This window comes from Lipotes vexillifer, unplaced genomic scaffold, assembly GCF_000442215.2.
Source record: "Lipotes vexillifer unplaced genomic scaffold, Lipotes_vexillifer_v1.1 scaffold113, whole genome shotgun sequence".
Classification (NCBI taxonomy): Eukaryota; Metazoa; Chordata; class Mammalia; order Artiodactyla; family Lipotidae; genus Lipotes; species Lipotes vexillifer.
In genome coordinates, this window is record NW_006792514.1 from 562,170 (window position 1) to 580,503 (window position 18,334).

An 18,334-nucleotide genomic window follows, 5' to 3' on the forward strand; every position below is an offset into this window, starting at 1 on the left:
GTCTCTCTCTCTCTCTCTCTCTCACACACACACACACACACACACACACACACACACACACACACACACACACACACACACAAAGTTATTTTCAGGACCATTTGCAAGTCACAATACTCATGACATTTTACCCCTAAAGCTATCTTTTAAAAACAGAGCTCTGAAGCAGATGTAAAAAATGTTAACATGTTTGACATGTTTGATTTTGCTGGTGGGAACATATAGATCTGGTATTTTCTGTACTCCTCTGTATTTGTGAGACGTTAAAAAGAAACATGATTTTTTTTTTTTTTTTTTTTTTTTTTTACTCCCAATCTAGGGTATACACTACAGCCAAAATATAAGAACCTATCCTCAGGGAGGAAGTCTTCCCCACAAGGGAACAGTGAGCTGAAAGGTTCCCTTCTCCCCACCGAACCCGTGTACCCTGAATCGGCAGGCGGACTCTCAACCACTGCGCCACCAGGGAAGCCCAGAAACATGATTTTTGTTTCCCTCCTTTGCTTTCTTTTCTTCTTCACAAATTTCTTTTAATTCCCCACCTTCAGACTAAACATCTTTCCCGTTCTGCATACTGTTTGATTTAAATCTTTAATGTGTCTTTGGCTCTTTTCCTCATATGATTTGAAGTATCTCCAAGGTACATATTTTGTGTCCGGAGTTCTTTAGATATCTGCTTGCTTCTAGTGGTCTCCGTTCAATATCACATACGCTGGTTGGGCCTAAGTTGTTAGTTATTTCTTCACTTCTTTGGTATTGGTAGGAGTTTGAGTTGACAATTGGAACTTAACTTTTGTATTTCATGACAGGAAAGGTTTGCAGGGTTTGTTTTCTAATATTGCTCCATCTGCCCGTCTTGGTATATAAGCTATTTCTGTGTAGGGAGGGATGTTTGTTTTAGTGTATGACAGATACTTACAATGAAGATTAGATCATGCACTTCTAGCTGAGAATTTCCAAAGCATGTAATAAACAGTTCTTAATCTTCAAAAGAGAGGCTTGGGGTGCCCTCTCAGTCGGCCTGCCTACACAGTATTTTCAGCTGCCAGAACGGACTCTCTGCACATGTCAAGCTCACTTTACATGGACATACTTCTAGTTCCCTATTTTCTTTCACCTGCTTCTTTGGTAAACAGACGACAGAAACTTCCTCTGCCTGATCTTTCTATGACATACTGCAAATTTAGCTCAGACGCCAGCTGGCTGTGTGTCTTTGGCTATTCATAGAAAGGGAGGGTTTACCTTCCTTCCTTCTGAAGAAACCTGATTATTTTCCATGGGTCCGAATCTGTTTGCCAAGGGCTATTTGGAATGGGAGCTCCTGGGGAATGGGAAAAGATCTCTCTTTTTGTGGTACTTGAACAGTCTATTTAAAAACTACATTGATGAGTTATTTCTAATCTGTGCTTGCTTTTGAATTGTTTTCTCCTCTTGTATTCCTGGGTGTTGTAAAGACCTACACAACCATTCCTGAGCTATTGGTCATCACAGAGAATCCACTTGGGTAACAGATAGAAGTGAATGCAAATGGTGCAGAACATGAAGCTCGGCCACTCTGCCCGAAGGCTACCCTGGTCCTAGCCTGGTCCTGGATTCTAATTTTGATCCAGAAACTACCCCTAAGGCAGCCTGTAAGGTACAGGCTGGGCTCTGTGACTGACCTGGAAGTCTGACCCAGGGCTTCCCAAGTTCCCATTTAAGCTGGAGCCAATGGGGCCTCTCGAGAGTCCTGGGCAAAATTTGTTTACTTCCCAGTTCAGAAGAGATTTTTTTCTTGTCGGTTTAGACTTCCTGCCCAGGCTTGGTCAGAATTGGACAGGTTTTGGGTCAATATTTACTACAACGTTTGTCTCAGTTTATTTTCACAAATCTTTTAACATCACGAATATCACTAATTACCATGTCCCTGCTTTTGTTTCTGTTCTGATGTCCTAAATTTGGAAACTGCTAACGGGACTGTGTCTTTAGGGTAAGGACTGGATGTTTTAAATTTTCTATTCCTAACATCTACCACAGTGTCTGGGAGATAATACCTTCTCAATAAATGTCTGTGCCTAGAAAATATGGCTGAATAAATGGTTGTAAAACATATCCCAAAGTCACTGTACTTATTTTATCCTTCCCCAATTTTTTTTTTTTAACTTTTGTTTTCATCTTTCTTAGACCAAAGCCTTCCATGGTTTCTAGCATCATTTGTACTGCTTCCTGTAACTCTTCCTTCATATCTCTTCCCCCAAATTTTGTTCAGTTAAAAAAAAAAAAGAAGGTCTTGTTTTCTCCCTTGGGCTTTGTCCTTCATGTTTAAATGATTTTAAACATTACTCATATCTCTGTCTGCTTCTTCTATAATATTATCTCAGGCTCTTGCTGGTTGTTATGCCTGCTGACTCTGGCTTATGGGAAATTAATTGTTTCTACGTGGGTCTGTGGTTTAGGCTGGTGAGCTCATCTTCAGCGGAGGTTTAATATGTGGGAATCCTGGATTGCTTGGATTGAGGGCACATCTCTCCAGATGGATTTTGTTTCTTCTTCTTGGCACCCTAGGGGCATCCTTGGCTTAGAACCAATTTTTATGCCGATTTTTTAGCTTGAAAGTTTCTAGTCTACAAAGGTATTGTGAATTCAAAACCCCAAACCACACGAGGGCAGACTCTGGTGACGTGGACGCTCAGTGGAGACACTTTTGTTCTTCCACCAAGAATCTAGGCCAAGGCATCGCTTTGCCATCTGCCCATGGAGTGTCTGGCTTTTTCTCGAACCCACCATTGCACTTCAAGGATCTTTCTTCAAGACCACTTCATGGGTCTTCCAGTTCCAGTTCTCTACCTCACCTCCCATCCCTGAGCAAGTGTTCAGTCCCAGGCTCCTGGGGTATGACTTCTCCCTGCAGGGTAATAAGCTCATGTGCTTCCAACTTTGGTTCTCACTTTACTCTTCATTTCTGGCCCCAGACTATTACTTTAAGTTACTGTAAGCTCATTTAAATGAATGTTTACTATATGTTTGTCACATTTTTCCCACAATCTCTTAGGGATTACAATGAAAAGTTTTTTGGACTATCAAGGCAACTTCTAAGATGATGTTCCTGCTTCCATTTTTATAAAGAAAAATTTTAGGTTGGTAGCCAACACACCTAATTCTTTGACATCAGTTTGCTGTGTTGGGCAAGTCATATAACCTAGGGGTCAGATTCCCTATCTTTTAAATAGTGGTAACAGGACTTAACAACACAGTTCTGAAAGGTGTGTCTCCTCTGATAGGGATATTATGAGATTTAAGTAATAGAATAGATTAAAAGACACTTTGAAAAAAAATTAAGAGCCCTGCATAAGTACCAGATACGTTTTTTTTTTTTTTTAACATCTTTATTGGAGTATAATTGCTTTACAATGGTTCTGCTTTATAACAAAGTGAATCAGCTATACGTATACATGTATCCCCATATCCCCTCCCTCTCGCGTCTCCCTCCCACCCTCCCTATCCCACCCCTCTAGGTGGTCACAAAGCACTGAGCTGATCTCCCTGTGCTATGCGGCTGCTTCCCACTAGCTAGCTATTTTACATTTGTTAGTATATGTAAGTCCACGCCACTCTCTCACTTCGTCCCAGCTTACCCTTCCCCCTCCCTGTGTCCTCAAGGCCATTCTCTACGTCTGCACCAGATAGGTTTTGTTTCTTCTTTTAGATGCCATAGGGGTATCATTGGCCTAGGACCTATTTTTACTAGTATTATTACTAGTATTCTGTTTTCCCCAGAGCCTTCCCCCTCCTTCTTCTGCCATTGCATCTCCTACTCCATTTGTCTAGCTTATGGCAAGTAGAGTGGCCCTATACTTAGGCAGAGGATGAACTGCAGTTGGTGAAACCTGGCTGGTTTCACCTCATTGGGTGTGGTGATGAATGTGGCTCTGTTATTCACCCCTCAGCTCATGATCCTGTGCATCACTCGGGTTCCTTGCTAGAGAGCAGGTGTTGGTCAGTAGTAGTAATGCATTGTTATTTTGGGTAAGGTCTTAATAGCACATGAAATTATTTATATGATTCTGCTGCGTCAGCGAACAAAACAACTACTGCCTGAATACAGATTTTCTCTGCAGTTACCTGTCTATGGCTTGTCACTGAAGGAGAGTGTCAGTTGGCGTAGATGTTCAGGAAGCCACGGGAAACCTCTAAATGCATATTAACAGGAACACTGGGATTTACAATCGAGGAGTTTTTACAATATGACCTCATGTAACACACCATTTTATAATACGAAAACTTCAGTTTGAACAAGTCGTGTCGTAAAAGGGGCCGCAGAATGAGCAAAGCCAGTTGTATAATGATGGACCAACCAGATTTGGATATTGGTGTTTTCTTGGCTTTTATTTGAGGCCAAGTTCTCAAACAGAGCATTGACTTTGCTTCAGGTCAAATTAAAGTTATAATTTGCGTAGGGTTAGTCCTTGTTTAAATCACTTAGGTGGGGTTTAATTTTTGAACAAAACTCTGGAACCAGTTCAATTCACGAAAGAACATATAATTATATAACTTTTATCCTAAGACCCAAGAGATACTTTTCAGTTGATATAATGAGGATTCAAAGGGAATATGAAGCTAAAAAGGAAAGTGCTTGTAGAAATGTCAATAGAAGAAATAGAAATAGAAGACATTTGTGAAAGTCTGGTCTCAGTTATTTGTATAGTTCATTGCCCAAATTAATACACTTGATTCTCAAATAAGCAAACATGTTTTTAAATATTGAAACTTTATTTTCACAGAAAGGGTGATATAGCAATAAGAGGGTTAACCATGGTTGTATATCTTACTGAATTTTCCAAGGCATACCATTATTTAATATGGAATAGTTAACATGACTGCCCTATTTCCTCTTATCTGTAGTGACTGCCTGCAGCATACAGACAACATAAATTCCCAGCTGACTCACACCCCTCTTTTGATCCACTGAAAAGTTAGTTAATCCATTCATAAAACCTATTTACCAGACCTCCTAACAAATAGACGGGTCTGAAGATCAGTTCTTGTCATGTTCCCTGCCTGCCATCTGTTTTAGATATTAATGAGTCATGAAATGCCTACAAGCTGTGGTCTGAAAGAGACTGAGAACAGAGGGCCTGAACTGTCCGCAAACAGAATAACAGAATCCTTAGGCTACAAAGACTGTTAGGTATATTGTCTAATCAGGTGATGATAGGAATGGTGATTAAAATCAGTAGTGAATCCACAAATCTCGAAACTAAAATGCATGCTAGTTTCAGGAGAAACCTCTAAGATAGCATATAGGCTTTGGTTACTGTTGTTATGGGACAGTTGATGGAAGTTTGTGGAAGAGACCACACACATAGACTAGTTCAGTTTGGTCAGTTTATGCTGAGCACCCACTGTGCTGCTACTCTGGGGAGAGAAGGGAGTAAGACCTGTTCTTTACTCTATGGGAGTTCTCAGTCTTGGAGGGAAGAAGTAACCCAACCAAACTTGGGTCTGCTCGCCTACGTGCAGTAAAGACCGTCTGCTGATACTGGGCTGTAGTGAAGGAAGGTGTAGCGTTTATCGCAAGACCAAGCAAGGGGTACTTGCCTTAGCAAGGGGTGGCTAACGCTCAAAATGCGTGCACTCCTCAATAGCTTTCAGGGAAAGGTTTTTAAAGTCAGGGTGAGGGAGACAGTTTTGGGATGTGTGACCAGCTTGTGGACATTCGTCTGATTGATTGGTGGTGAGGTAATCGGGAATCAACATCATCAACCTTCTGGTTCCAACTTATCTGGGGTCCACGTGCCTGTGGTCAGCGTGCAGTTAACTTCTTCCTCTTGGTGCGGGTTTCAGTATCTGCAAAACAACTCAAGGATGTGGCTCAGGATATTTTCTATAGCACTTGAGGAGGAACTAAAGGCCCTAGACTTTGTTTAATGGCTAAACTATTATTATTTTCTCTTACTTTTCTTTGTTTCTTTCTTTCTCACTTCTTTTTTTTTTTGCGGTATGCGGGCCTCTCACTGCTGTGGCCTCTCCCGCTGTGGAGCACAGGCTCCGGACGCGCAGGCTCAGCGGCCATGGCTCACGGGCCCAGCCGCCCCACAGCATGCTGGATCCTCCCGGACCGGGGCACGAACCCGCGTCCCCTGCATCGGCAGGCGGACTCCCAACCACTGCGCCACCAGGGAAGCCCCTCACTTCTTTGATTAAATTTATTCTTTGGAACTGGGGAAGGCCTAGGAGGCTAAAGTTTTTCTACAAACAAGAGGCAGGTAGAGGACAGGGACGTGGGTCCTGTCCTGGGAAGGCTCCATAGGGTTCTGCTGGGTTACAGTATCACACAACTGTCTATGCTGTGACAATAATGGCTACGATGGAGCACTTGCTGGGCATGCGCCAAGCCTCATGCCTGCCTAGGACTTATTTACTTACATTATCTTGAATGTTCTTATCAGTTCTCTAGGGAGATATTATCATCTCCAGTTTACAAATGGGAAAGCAGTATTTCTTCCCCTACCTGTTAGCATGCTGCCTCTCAGCACAATATGTTAAATGCCTTGCCAAGGACTGAGACTGGAATCTGACAGGCGAAGGTCTAATCTTGACTCTGCTATATACCTGTGGGGTCTTGAGGACATTTCTTAATTTATTTGAGCCATAGTTTCTCATCTATGAAACAGAGTAATATCTACCTCACCTCTCAGCTTCAAGGTCAACATCCTCTGAAAGGCCTTACTCAACCACTCTAAGGACTCTTTTTCCCATCTCCCCAGTCACTTGATCTCATTATCCTGTTTTTATTTTGTTATGGCCTTTATCACCATCTGAAAGGATCTCATGTGTCATTGGCTTACATGACTATTGTCGGCCTCCCCACGTGATAGTGAGTTTCGTGAAGCCAGGGACTGGGCCTGTCATGGTCACCCTCCCTGTCCCCAGAATCTGGCTTCTGGCACATAGTAGGCATTCAGTAAGTACTACATGAATGGGCAATGGTCTAGGCAATAGTTGACGGAAAATGTCCTTGTGAACAATTCCACTAGGTTCTCTTAGAAAGAAAATAAATCATTGAAAGCTTTGAACTATGCTGTTAAGGTAGGTAGAAAGATTTGAATTTTTTTTTTTTAACCATACTGAAGGTTTAAAAATAAGTTGAATTTCATCATCCAGTGCATGATGGTCCATCCTTGACCTGAACTTGGCTTCAATAAAAGGAGCAGGGAGGCAAATACGACACAAAGACACAGAAATCGGGATCTTTCGTACACGTGACTGTGGGAGATGCTGAGAGAAATGTGTAACCAGAACTCATCTGAGTAGGTGTTTGGCCTTCACTCTCTGTCACAAGCATTAATCTCAGAGTGAGTGACATGTCGTACTATAACTACAAAAGATACCTCCGGCTGCCACTGACTTGTTTATCTTTGCCATTGTTTCAGGATTCTGAGAAGCGAACCCCACTTCACGTGGCTGCGTTTCTGGGAGATGCAGAGATCATTGAACTCCTGATTCTGTCAGGTAAATATCAGCTGTACTTAAAAGTCAACTGCAGATAAAAACTTAAGTGACCAATTTACTGGATTGACTACTACAATGAATCCAAACAAAATTTCTTTACTGTGCTCGTGGAAGTTTATTTGATCACGGAGTTTATCAGTAGACAAGGGACAATGCAAGACCTTCTTATTGAAAAATGACTTCTCTAGTGAAACTTTTATATTGCTTTGAAAGTCTGATTCCTGACTGTCTAACCAGGCCCAGTATTGTAAATGAATTCAGTACATTTGGATATCTTTTAATTGGTTTTCATTGTAAGAAAACAAGAACAAACAAGAAAGCTGTTTTCTTAAGGTCTACATGAACACATGTAAATGTGTATGTGTATTTACATATATTTAAATTGCATTACAAAACAATACTATGTTTTGCTTATGGATACATGACTGTAATGATATAATCAAATAATAAAAATATGGAAGGAAAGGAAACATATCCGTTTCCAGATAGTGGTTACCTCTGAGGAAGACAACTGAGTGAGAGATGTCTTCAGGGGAGGGTATGAAAGAGACTATAACTCTAAAATATTTTATTTTTTAAAAATTGGAGTAAATATGGCCAACACATGTTAAATCAGATTTGTGTGTGTACTGGTCTTTGTGATATTATTCTCTTTATTTTTTGATGTATTTTAAATATTTCATCCGATTTTTTAAATGTCAGTGTTTTCATTTTTGGAAACCTGTATGCTTGGTACATCTCACCAGACAGGTTTCCAAAACCAGTATGTGCTTTCTCCCTTGAGTATTTGCTAGACAAATCCCCAGAATGAATCTGAGCACGTGCACGTGTCTCAGTGTGGATTGTATGCAGGCCAGCTGGCTTTCTTCCTCCTTCTTTTGGTTTGGGGAGATTCAAATCTGGAGGCAATGCCTCTTCCCACAGACTATGCAAAAGGCCTATGATAAGGTTTAACCTTTGTTTGCAGTAGGGAAACCGTAGAATTCTAAAGTCATCTATGCAAAGGTAGGAACTGACATGGTATTCGAGCAGATGTGGAGAACATTATGAAATAGAAGCAAGCATTGTGCTGTTATACACAAAGAAGACTCACATTGCCCTTATTTTTGTTGTGTTTGTGTCCTTGAGGTGGGTTTTCCCAGGAAACAAATATTTTGTGCCTTACAATGTTTGTGCCCCGTGCTCTTGACAATCTCGTGGAACTTAAGTTAGATTCCACGTAGTACTTCTGGTGCTCTTGAGAACAGGCTTTCATTCTGATAATTCTAAAGATGTTTCAGGGCTGTGTTCCAAACAGAACATGTACTGTTTGAGGCTGGCACAGTCTATGGCTAACAGCCAGCGCACACCTGGCTGGTCGCCCCAACAGTAGAAATTTGGCCCATGGAAAATTATAGGCAGAATTGGTTAGGGTGAAAAATAATGAGTTTTGTGGTATGACACCTAATGGTCCCGACCCGCTGTACTCACCATCTAAATGTTGTATTAAGAGACAGATCTGGGTCTCAGAGGAATGTTTGATTCACGAATGTACAAACAAAACCTTGTTTTAGATCCCCAGCTTTGGTTTTTGGTTTGTTTTTCCACATTCGAAGGGGAAGGTTTTAATTCTTCAGCATGAAGGACCCATCTATTTTTTTTTTTTTCAGGCATCTGGGGTCTGGTGATCAAGAAACTTGGTTTCCCCCCCCCTTCACGTGGGCATGGAGTACACCAGCCTCTTTTAAACGGGGCTTATTCAGTAGAGCCAGGAGAAACTGTTGTGTATATCTTGATCTGTACACCTGTTCTCTTAGCCCAGTCATCTAGGAAGAATCACTGGCTATTAATGTCTCTAGTATGATTTTGGGCGGCACATTTTTCCTTCTTTCCTTCTTCCCGCATCAAATTAGGAAGACTGAGGGCATGGGAGAGCATTGGGAAAGTTCTTTAGAAATTTTATTCAGCTGTGCAAACTTAGGCGAATTCTTGGAATTCTCATGGTTTTAATTTCCCCAAAAGGTCCTTTATTCAATATGTATATATTCCTAAAGAAATATCATTGCAAGAGCAGTGATTTCATCTCTGAGCTTACATCTTGGCAGCTGACCCTTTAGGGAATCCAACCAAACTGTTTTCCAATTTAATAATGAATGAGGTGCTAACAATTCCCACGTTGGACAAATCACTTGGCTTTGCCAGAATTGCCCATTACAGCTGTATTCTGCATTGTTGTATTAACTTACAGAGCATAGTGTAACCCAAGCCCGCTAAATTCCTACTGACATTATCTCCTGTTAGCCAGGCAGATGGAACCCTGAATGCCTCTGAGCAGACAGCGAGGAATTCAGGCCTTGCAGATTTCCGCTTCTTCTAACTGCCAGTCCACATTCTGGCTTTATTTTCCCCACCTGCTTCTAGCTTCTGTTTTGGAACTGGCCGAGTCAGGATTAAGGCAAATACAAGGTCAAGAGCTTGCTAAATCGTTTGCCTGGAGATGGATGAATGAGATCAGTGTGAACCAATCAGTGACCAAGAGTTAAGAGCCTAGGCTTGAGATATAGGAAACAGAGCACACAGAGAAACAGCCACAGTAACGAGACCCTGTAGAGAAACTCTGGAGACACGCAAGGGTTAGAGAGTTCTGGGCTGAAGGAAGAAAACCAGGAGTACCCACCCTCTAAAATGGGAGTGTTTGTGAGGGTGTTTTTAATTTACTAATTAGAAATAGTAAACTTATTAGAACATAGACCACCAAACAAGTGGTATTCCTGTAAAATTATTTCCTGTGATTGTTCAAAATGTGATTACTACTCTCAATGCAAATTGCCTCCAGAGCTGGTAGCAAGTCATTCTTTTGATTATCTCATGCATAACAAATATTCATCCTTTGAGGTTGGATTTGATTTTCTTTTTTGGTCTAGAGAAAGAGGGGTGATTAAATGAGTCAGTGCTGATTTTGGCCTCCAGTGTAGTGCAATTATAAAGTAATGGGCCATTTGCTGATGGGTATATAAACTGGTTCCAAAGGTAGGTCCAAGGGGAGTTTTTAAAATGCTTTGGGCAATGCTACCTGCATGGAATTATCATACACTCTTCCAAGGTCATTGCTTTGAAGGGCAGTGCTCCTGGACTGTAATAAGATTTGGTCTGTTTGTTAAAAAAAAAAAAAAATCAAAAGCAAGCTGATCTCAATGTATTATAATCATACTTCATATGATCTTTATTTCATATTTCTTTTTCTTTTAAATTAATTTGTTTATTTATCTATTTTTTTGGCTGTGTTGGGTCTTCGTTGCTGTGCGTGGGCTTTCTCTAGTTGTGGTGAGCAGGGCTACTCTTCTTTGTGGTGTGCGGGCTTCTCATTGTGGTGGTTTCTCTTTGTTGCAGAGCGCACGGGCTCTAGGTACGTGGTCTTCGGTAGCTGTGGCATGTGAGCTCAGTAGTTGAGGTGCACAGGCTTAGTTGCTCCGCGGCATGTGGGATCTTCCCGGACCAGGGCTCGAACCCATGTCCCCTGCATTGGCAGGTGGATTCTTAACCACTGCACCACCAGGGAAGTCCCCATAATTATTTCTATAACTAAAAGCGAAACATTGGCTAAACCCACCTTGAGAATCAGTTGTTCCCTCTGGCCTGTAAGAGTTTTAGTCATTTGGTCTGCCTTTTTTCTTTATTCGACTTCTTCCTAGATGACAGGGCTAAGAGAACAGAAATATTGCCTCTGGAAAAGATGCTCAGAGTTCTCTTTACTCCTGATATCTATGAAAATAAAATCAAGTGTTAATAGGGATAAGATTAAAAAAAAAAGGTACTTAATTTGTAATTAGAGTTTATGCCTGATAACTTTTAGTTGTGTCTTTGTTTCTGCAGAATCAGCATAGCCTAGTGCTTTAAAAAAAAAAAAGATAAGCTTTAAAATGTCCTTGGGGAAAAAGCATTTGCCTTTAAATCATGAGACACGCAGACTCTGTGTCCTTCAGTGCACAATGGTGCCTGACAGGCAGGTAAATAACATGAAGCTTCCTTTAGAAAAATCAGTTATAAATATTCAACTCAAAACCATCTGATGTCTCCCTCTGACACGTAAACAAGACTCTCAGACAGACGGAGGAAGAGGATGAGGAAGCCGGTCTCACGGGATGACACTGATGAAATACTGCGTCCCCATTCAGATAACTCTGCTTTTGTCGTAATAATTTTGTTGTTCTGGGAGAGGAGGTTTCCTTGGCAGCTGCCTCTTCAACCTTTTGGAGGAGGATTAGTAGAGGAATGGAGGACTTAAATAGTGACTGAAAGAATCTACTTCCTAGATTTCTAATTATCTTTCAATTCCTCAAGTGACCCCAAAGCTGCATGAACACAGTGCTGGTGTTCGTTACACACGGGGCATGTGTTGCTTTATGCTGCGCAGCAAGCTCAGCAAGCTCAGAAAAAAGTAGTGTAAGAAAAAGCAACTTAATCCCCCCTGAACCATTTTCATTAAGAGACATAAAACTTTAAGTGTACTAGCTTTCTTAAAAGTATTTTAGGGCTTCCCTGGTGGCGCAGTGGTTGAGAATCTGCCTGCAGGGGACACGGGTTCGAGCCCTGGTCTGGGAAGATCTCACATGCTGTGGAGCAACTAGGCCCGTGAGCCACAACTACTGAGCCTGCACGTCTGGAGCTTGTGCTCTGCAACAAGAGAGGCTGCGATAGTGAGAGGCCTGTGCACCGTGATGAAGAGTGGCCCCCGCTTGCCACAACTAGAGAAAGCCCTCACACTGAAACGAAGACCCAACACAGCAAAAATAAATAAATAAATAATTAAAACTCCTACCCCCAACATCTAAAAAAAAAGTATTTTATTAGAAAATATTTCAAACATACAGAAAAGTATGGAGAATAATGTAATTAATACCCATGTATATCAAGCTTTAAGAAATCTTAAGATTTTTCTATACTTGCATTATATCTTTTTGAAAAGGAAGTAAAGCATTGAAGACACAGTTGAAGCCCATTGTATCCTTTCCTTATCCTTTCACACCCTCCCTCCCAAGAGGCAACCACTAGCCAGTATTGGTAGTTGTTTTCTTTAGCCATATTTGTTACTTTTATTTCAATCTATGCATCTATAAACAACATATTGCTTTGTTTTTATAAATTTAGAAACTTTATGTAACTGGTATTAAGCCGTTGGTATTAATCTGCAACTCCATTTGTTCATTCATTGTGGGGTTTTTTTTTCTTTTTTTTTCTTTTTTTTTTTTTTTGCGGTATGCGGACCTCTCACTGTTGTGGCCTCTCCCGTTGCAGAGCACAGGCTCCGGATGCGCAGGCTCAGTGGCCATGGTTCAAGGGCCTAGCCACTCTGTGGCATGTGGGATCTTCCCGCACCGGGGCACGAACCCATGTCCCCTGCATCGGCAGGCGGACTCTCAACCACTGCGCCACCAGGGAAGCCCCATTGTGGTGTTTTTGAAGTGCATATGTTTATATATGTAATTTCAGTCTGTTCATTTCCATGACAGTGTAGCATTCCGTTGTACAAATATACCACAGTGTGTTTTTCCATTTTCCTCTTGATCACCATTTGGGATCCCAGTATCTTGCTGTTACAAACATGCTTCAGTGAATATTCTTGTACATGTATGAGAGTTTCTCTAGGGTATATGATTGGGTGGAATTGCTGGGTGGTAGGGCACGCACATCATCAGTTTTATTAGGTAGCACCACCCTGTTTCCAAAGGGGGTTGTACCAATTCACACTCTCACCATCTGTATCTTTGTTTCCCTGTTGCTCCATATCCTTGCTAACTCTTGGCATTTCACACTTTAAAATTTTCCCCAATTTGATGTGTGCAGTATGCTTTGTTAATGTTGCTTTCATTGGCTTCTGCTTGATGAATTTTGAGAAGTATCTTTTCACACGTGTCTTACCATTTGGGTTTCTTCTTCTTGCATTAGCTTTTTAAGTTTATACACAATATTTGCTCTGTGAAAGACCATGAATAACAAAATATGTATTTCTGTTCCATATTATTATAAACGGTGTTTGGAACTAGAAGGAAAAATATGAGAAAGAAGGAATGAAATCAAGGGGGAATATATACATATATATGAAAAATATATACATGAAATTGGAGAAAGAGGGAGAGAAGAGTGACTCTAAGGACCAGAGAGAAAGATGGGGAAAATGGAAGGGAAATGCAGTTAGTGTTAGTTGAATGCTGCGTGAATGTTGCTAGTTTTGAAGTGAGGCACACTGCCCTGGAGCTTGGCCTTGAAGTCACACCACCTGGGTTCAAATCTACCACTTTCTAGCTGGGGACCTGGAGCATGTTATTTCTCATGGCCTTGGTTCCCTCATCTATAAAACTGGCATAATAAGAGTATCTCCCTATTAGATGGATTACACATACGTTAGTATAGAGAGTCAGCGTTCAGATCACGTTAGCCATTCTTAACAGGGCTCTTAGCAATTTCACAGCTCTACTGGTAGAATCATAGCTCCTTAGAACTGAAGAGAGCTGCTCAAGCAAACGAGTAGCCAAGCCTGGGCTCTGCCACCTAGCATTTAGAGCTGCGCTGTTCAGTTTGGTAGCCACATTCCAGCTGTGGCTATTGAACACTTGAAGTGTGGCCCGATTGAATGGAGATGTGCTGTGAGTGTGAAATACACATGGGATTTTGAAGCTTTAGCATGAAAAAAAGAATGCAAATTATCTCAATAATTAAAAAATTCAATTACATGATAATATTTTGGATATATTGAGTTAAGTAGGTAAAATATATTACTAAAGTTAGTTTACTTGTTTTTTATACCCTTTTTAGAGTGGTTACTAGAAAATTTTCAGTTACTTGGTTCACATTATATTTCCATTGGGCAGCACTGATTTAGAGGCTCTGAGGCAGAACTGATATGCTACCCATAGCGGGTATCAATCTGTCCCATGTAGCATTCCTTCCTACAAACATACTAAAGTGTGTATGATGTTCTTAAGAAAGAACATCATGCAGACAGCCAGGTGAAAATTCAAACCCAGAAACAGAGGGAACTTACGGCCAGATGTTCTTCATCTCAGATTACTGATTTGACTTCGTGACACGGAAGTCCCTTAAACGTGGACAGGGAATCTGAAGGGACACCCTGATACAGCCATCTCTACCAGTAGGGAATGAGACTTGAATCCAGGTCTTCGTGAAATTTGGGTGATGTTTGTGCCGTGTCAAAGAAAGAGCCTAGGATTAAGTAACAAATATACATTTGAGTTACGAGAGAGAATAAAAGGTCTGTCTTCTGATATGCAGGTATAAGCACAATGTGGTAAAATAGACGTATTTATGACCCGGGTAAAGGCCTGACAAAAAGATGGGTAATTTTAGAAGGGTTGAATAGCTGAATGTTGGAAGAAGAAATACTGGGACCTGAGGGATAAATACTGTTTGTTTCTAAACCAGAAAGGTAGGCTTTGTGACAATCATCTGGTGCTCCCTTGGAACTAAGACTTGGAACTAAGACTAGGAGAGGAAAGCTAATATTTGTTTTTTCGTAGGGAAAATTTTGTTTTAAAATTCACAATGTTTTCTGCTCTCAATTACATCTGGGTTTCCTCCTCCCTGGCATTCTCTAGCATCTGAGTCTCTCTTAATCTTCAAAAGATACCTGTTTGTGCAATCTCTAGGTGATGGTCCTTTGCGTTCTTAAATCTATATGTTTGACTTCCCCCTACTTTCCTGGGCAAAGACTATACCTCTCACTTCCTTGAAGACCTGAGTCATAGATTCAGAAGTAAATATGACATTAGAGGGGATTTGGAAATAAGAACTGCTAATATTTTTCTAGTGCTTTGCAATTTACAAAGCACCTTCAAATTCACTTGATTCTCCCAGCCACCTCATGAGGTGGGTAGAGAAGTATTATTATGTAGTTGTTGTTAGCCTCATTTTACAGAGTAGTGGCTTTTGGTAGCTGGGCCAGTAGGTGCTGAAATCAGAATCAAATCTGGGTCTTCTGACCATGAATCCCACTGTCCTTCCCAGACCTCATTCGTTTCACTCCAGAGCATTTAGCCCAGGACATCCTGCTACTGGGGAGTGAGATGTCTGCTGCCTTGGCGTCTTAGCACCACCAAACTGATTTTGTTTGGTTCTTACTGATGTAAGGGGCTTGAACCTTTTCAGGTAAGCTGCCTGGATGAAGTTAGTAGAATTAGGATTCAAATAATTTTAAGCTTGATAAACTAAGCAACAATTTACCAGTGGCTCTCAATCTTAATAGCCTATTACAATAACCGTGGGTCCTGGGGAGTTTTTAAAAAATACCTGTGCCTGGTCCCACCTCCATCTAATGAAATCAGAATGAGGGGAGAAGAGACATTCTCTCTCTCTTTGTTTTAGGGCTTATTATGTTCTTGTTTTCTATCATTAGTATGGTTGATGGTATTTGTTCTTCAGTTAAAGAGAAAAAACGGTGTAAGTTCTATGATTAAATTAAATTTCTAGCATACTTTTATCCATGAAAGTCTCCTGTTGCCTTTTTGTTTTTTTCTAACCATGGTTCCTATTTTTTAGCTGTCAGCTGGCCTTGGCCTCACAGAGATTGGTCAGCCTCTGCTTACACCTGACTCACTTTCTCGGCCCTTGTCTCAGAGCCACCTCCTTTGCACTTCCCCTCCCCTGCCTTACTTTCTAGTTTCTTTGAGCTTCCTTCCTTGTTGTCCTAAGGCTAAAACAGGCTCCTCTTATTACATCTGCAAAGATATCATAGATATTTTCTCCTGCTCTCCTTTTGCAGTCCTTTTATAAAACTTTCCATCTCTGACCAGAAGACTGATCAAAATCCAGATTCCAAAAAAAGGAAGCTCATATTGGGTGTTGTAGTGGTTCAGTTGTAGCTTGGTGGGCATGTACGCATGGAGAATTGTGCAGGTGTCATGGGTGGAGGGCATACTCTACTTTCTGGGAATCTGTTCCTGTGGAGCTTCTGCTGCGTGATTGTGATGTGGCTCCCAGGGAGCTGAGCACAGGCACCTCCCTGAGTATGACCGGGCTCCGGCTTGTGTGTCAGCCTGTATGCCCACCCCACAGTGGGAGCGAGCCGTGAGCAGCCTACATAGGCTTCATGTTGTGTCTGTCCAAAAGCTCCATGGAACCTGGCTTCTTCCTACCAAAATATTTGGCTAGTTCCAGAGAAATAATTGGGATTCTTGGATAAAACGGATTTCTGCTAATCCCTTTAGCCCAGATCAAATCTCATCAGAAGTCAACTTCACTGGCCTCTAGTATACACTTGTTGGAAGGCTGATCATCGCTAACAGTTTTCCAAGAAGGATGTTGTGTGCCCTGTGAGATAAATGTGCTTAATGACTAAAAATAAAATAATGTATATGATTCTATATTTTATATTCAGGAATATAACATTCAGGAACACGAACACACACACACTCACACACACACACATGCATACACACCCCTGAAAATTTCTTCATTCTTCAGAACCTACATTTCTATAGTTCTGGAGAATCTCAGCTTTCTTACAACTGTATCTCCTACCCAGTGAGACACTGTTATTTCTCATCTAGTCTTGGCCCTATTCTTTTTTTTTTTTTTTTTTTTGCGATATGTGGGCCTCTCACTGTCGTGGCCTTTCCCGTTGCCGGATGCGCAAGCTCAGCGCCCATGGCTCACGGGCCCAGCCGCTCCGCGGCATGTGGGATCCTCCCGGACCGGGGCACGAACCCGTATCCCCTGCATCGGCAGGCGGACTCTCAACCACCGCGCCACCAGGGAGGCCCGGCCCTATTCTTGGGACATCCTCAGCTCCTGACCTTGCTCCTCTACTGCATTCAATGTCTTCTCCTTGTTTGGTGGCTAGAAAGCACATGACTAACAGAAAGGAAAAAACAAAACAAAATGTGTTGGTTGTACCCGGCAAACGAGAGCACAAGATATAGCATCTGACTTCACATCAGCAGAATTGCATTATGCCTCTAACCTGTGCTGTTTGGTTCCAGGAGCTCGTGTGAATGCCAAGGACAACATGTGGCTGACCCCGCTTCACCGGGCTGTTGCCTCCAGAAGTGAAGTGAGTGATTATCTTATTTAATCTAGCACCTCCAGTTCCGAGAAAGAGAAAAATGCTTTCTGCTGAAATTAGGGATTCTCACTGGTGAGCAAAAGGCTTTTACTTCTAATGCAGGAGGGTTACCAAATTGAGCAGCTGTTTGTTTAAGCACCTCCTGTGTGCCAGGCATGGTGCTAGGGGCTGACTGGGGTGGTCCGAGATGGACGGTGTGATCCTTGACTTCAGTGAGTTCTCAGTCTGAAGGGGGTGCAAACAGGTAAGCAGATCTGTACAGTATCATAACTGAATTGGAGGAAGAAGCAAATAACTGTCTTCTTGAATAGACGAAGTCTTCCAAGAAGACATGTCAATTGAGCTAGTCCTTAGAGAATGATAGGGACTTACCAGGCCAGGAAGACGAGAGAGGGCTGAGACAAGAGGAGAAGCATGCTGTAGGACAGGGGTCATGGAAGTGATTGAATGGTGGGTTCAGTTGGATGTAGCTGGAACACAGGGTGTAGTAGAAGGTAAGTCTGATAGTAGAGGCTGGGTCCAATAGCAGAGGGCTGGGTGTCCTCTGAGCAGTGGGGAGTGTTGACAGCAGAGATAAGTTGTGAACCTGACAGGATTTGGAACTTGTGAGGGTGAGATGGAAAAGAAGCCATTGGGTGAATGGTAACACCATTACCATTGGTAACCCAATGGAAGGCAGAGGCAAAGGAGCAAGGGTTGGGGAGGTTAATCATTTCTGTTTAAACATGCAAGCATGTCACTGGAATGTAAGCACCATGATGGTAGGGATTTTGTTTTGTTTCCTGA

The 18,334-nt window shown here is 41.8% G+C and overlaps 1 protein-coding gene across 2 annotated transcripts in view; it reads left to right on the forward strand.

The window, feature by feature from the left end:
* The window catches only part of ANKRD44 (ankyrin repeat domain 44), a 191,070-nt gene that overhangs the window by 32,540 nt on the left and 140,196 nt on the right, over nucleotides 1–18,334 (forward strand). For both annotated transcript variants that reach the window (XM_007465702.1, XM_007465701.1), the window contains exons 2-3: nucleotides 7,413–7,491; nucleotides 17,466–17,536. In XM_007465702.1, coding sequence (XP_007465764.1) covers nucleotides 7,413–7,491; nucleotides 17,466–17,536 — 150 coding nt within the window. The remainder of the gene's footprint in view (nucleotides 1–7,412; nucleotides 7,492–17,465; nucleotides 17,537–18,334) is intronic.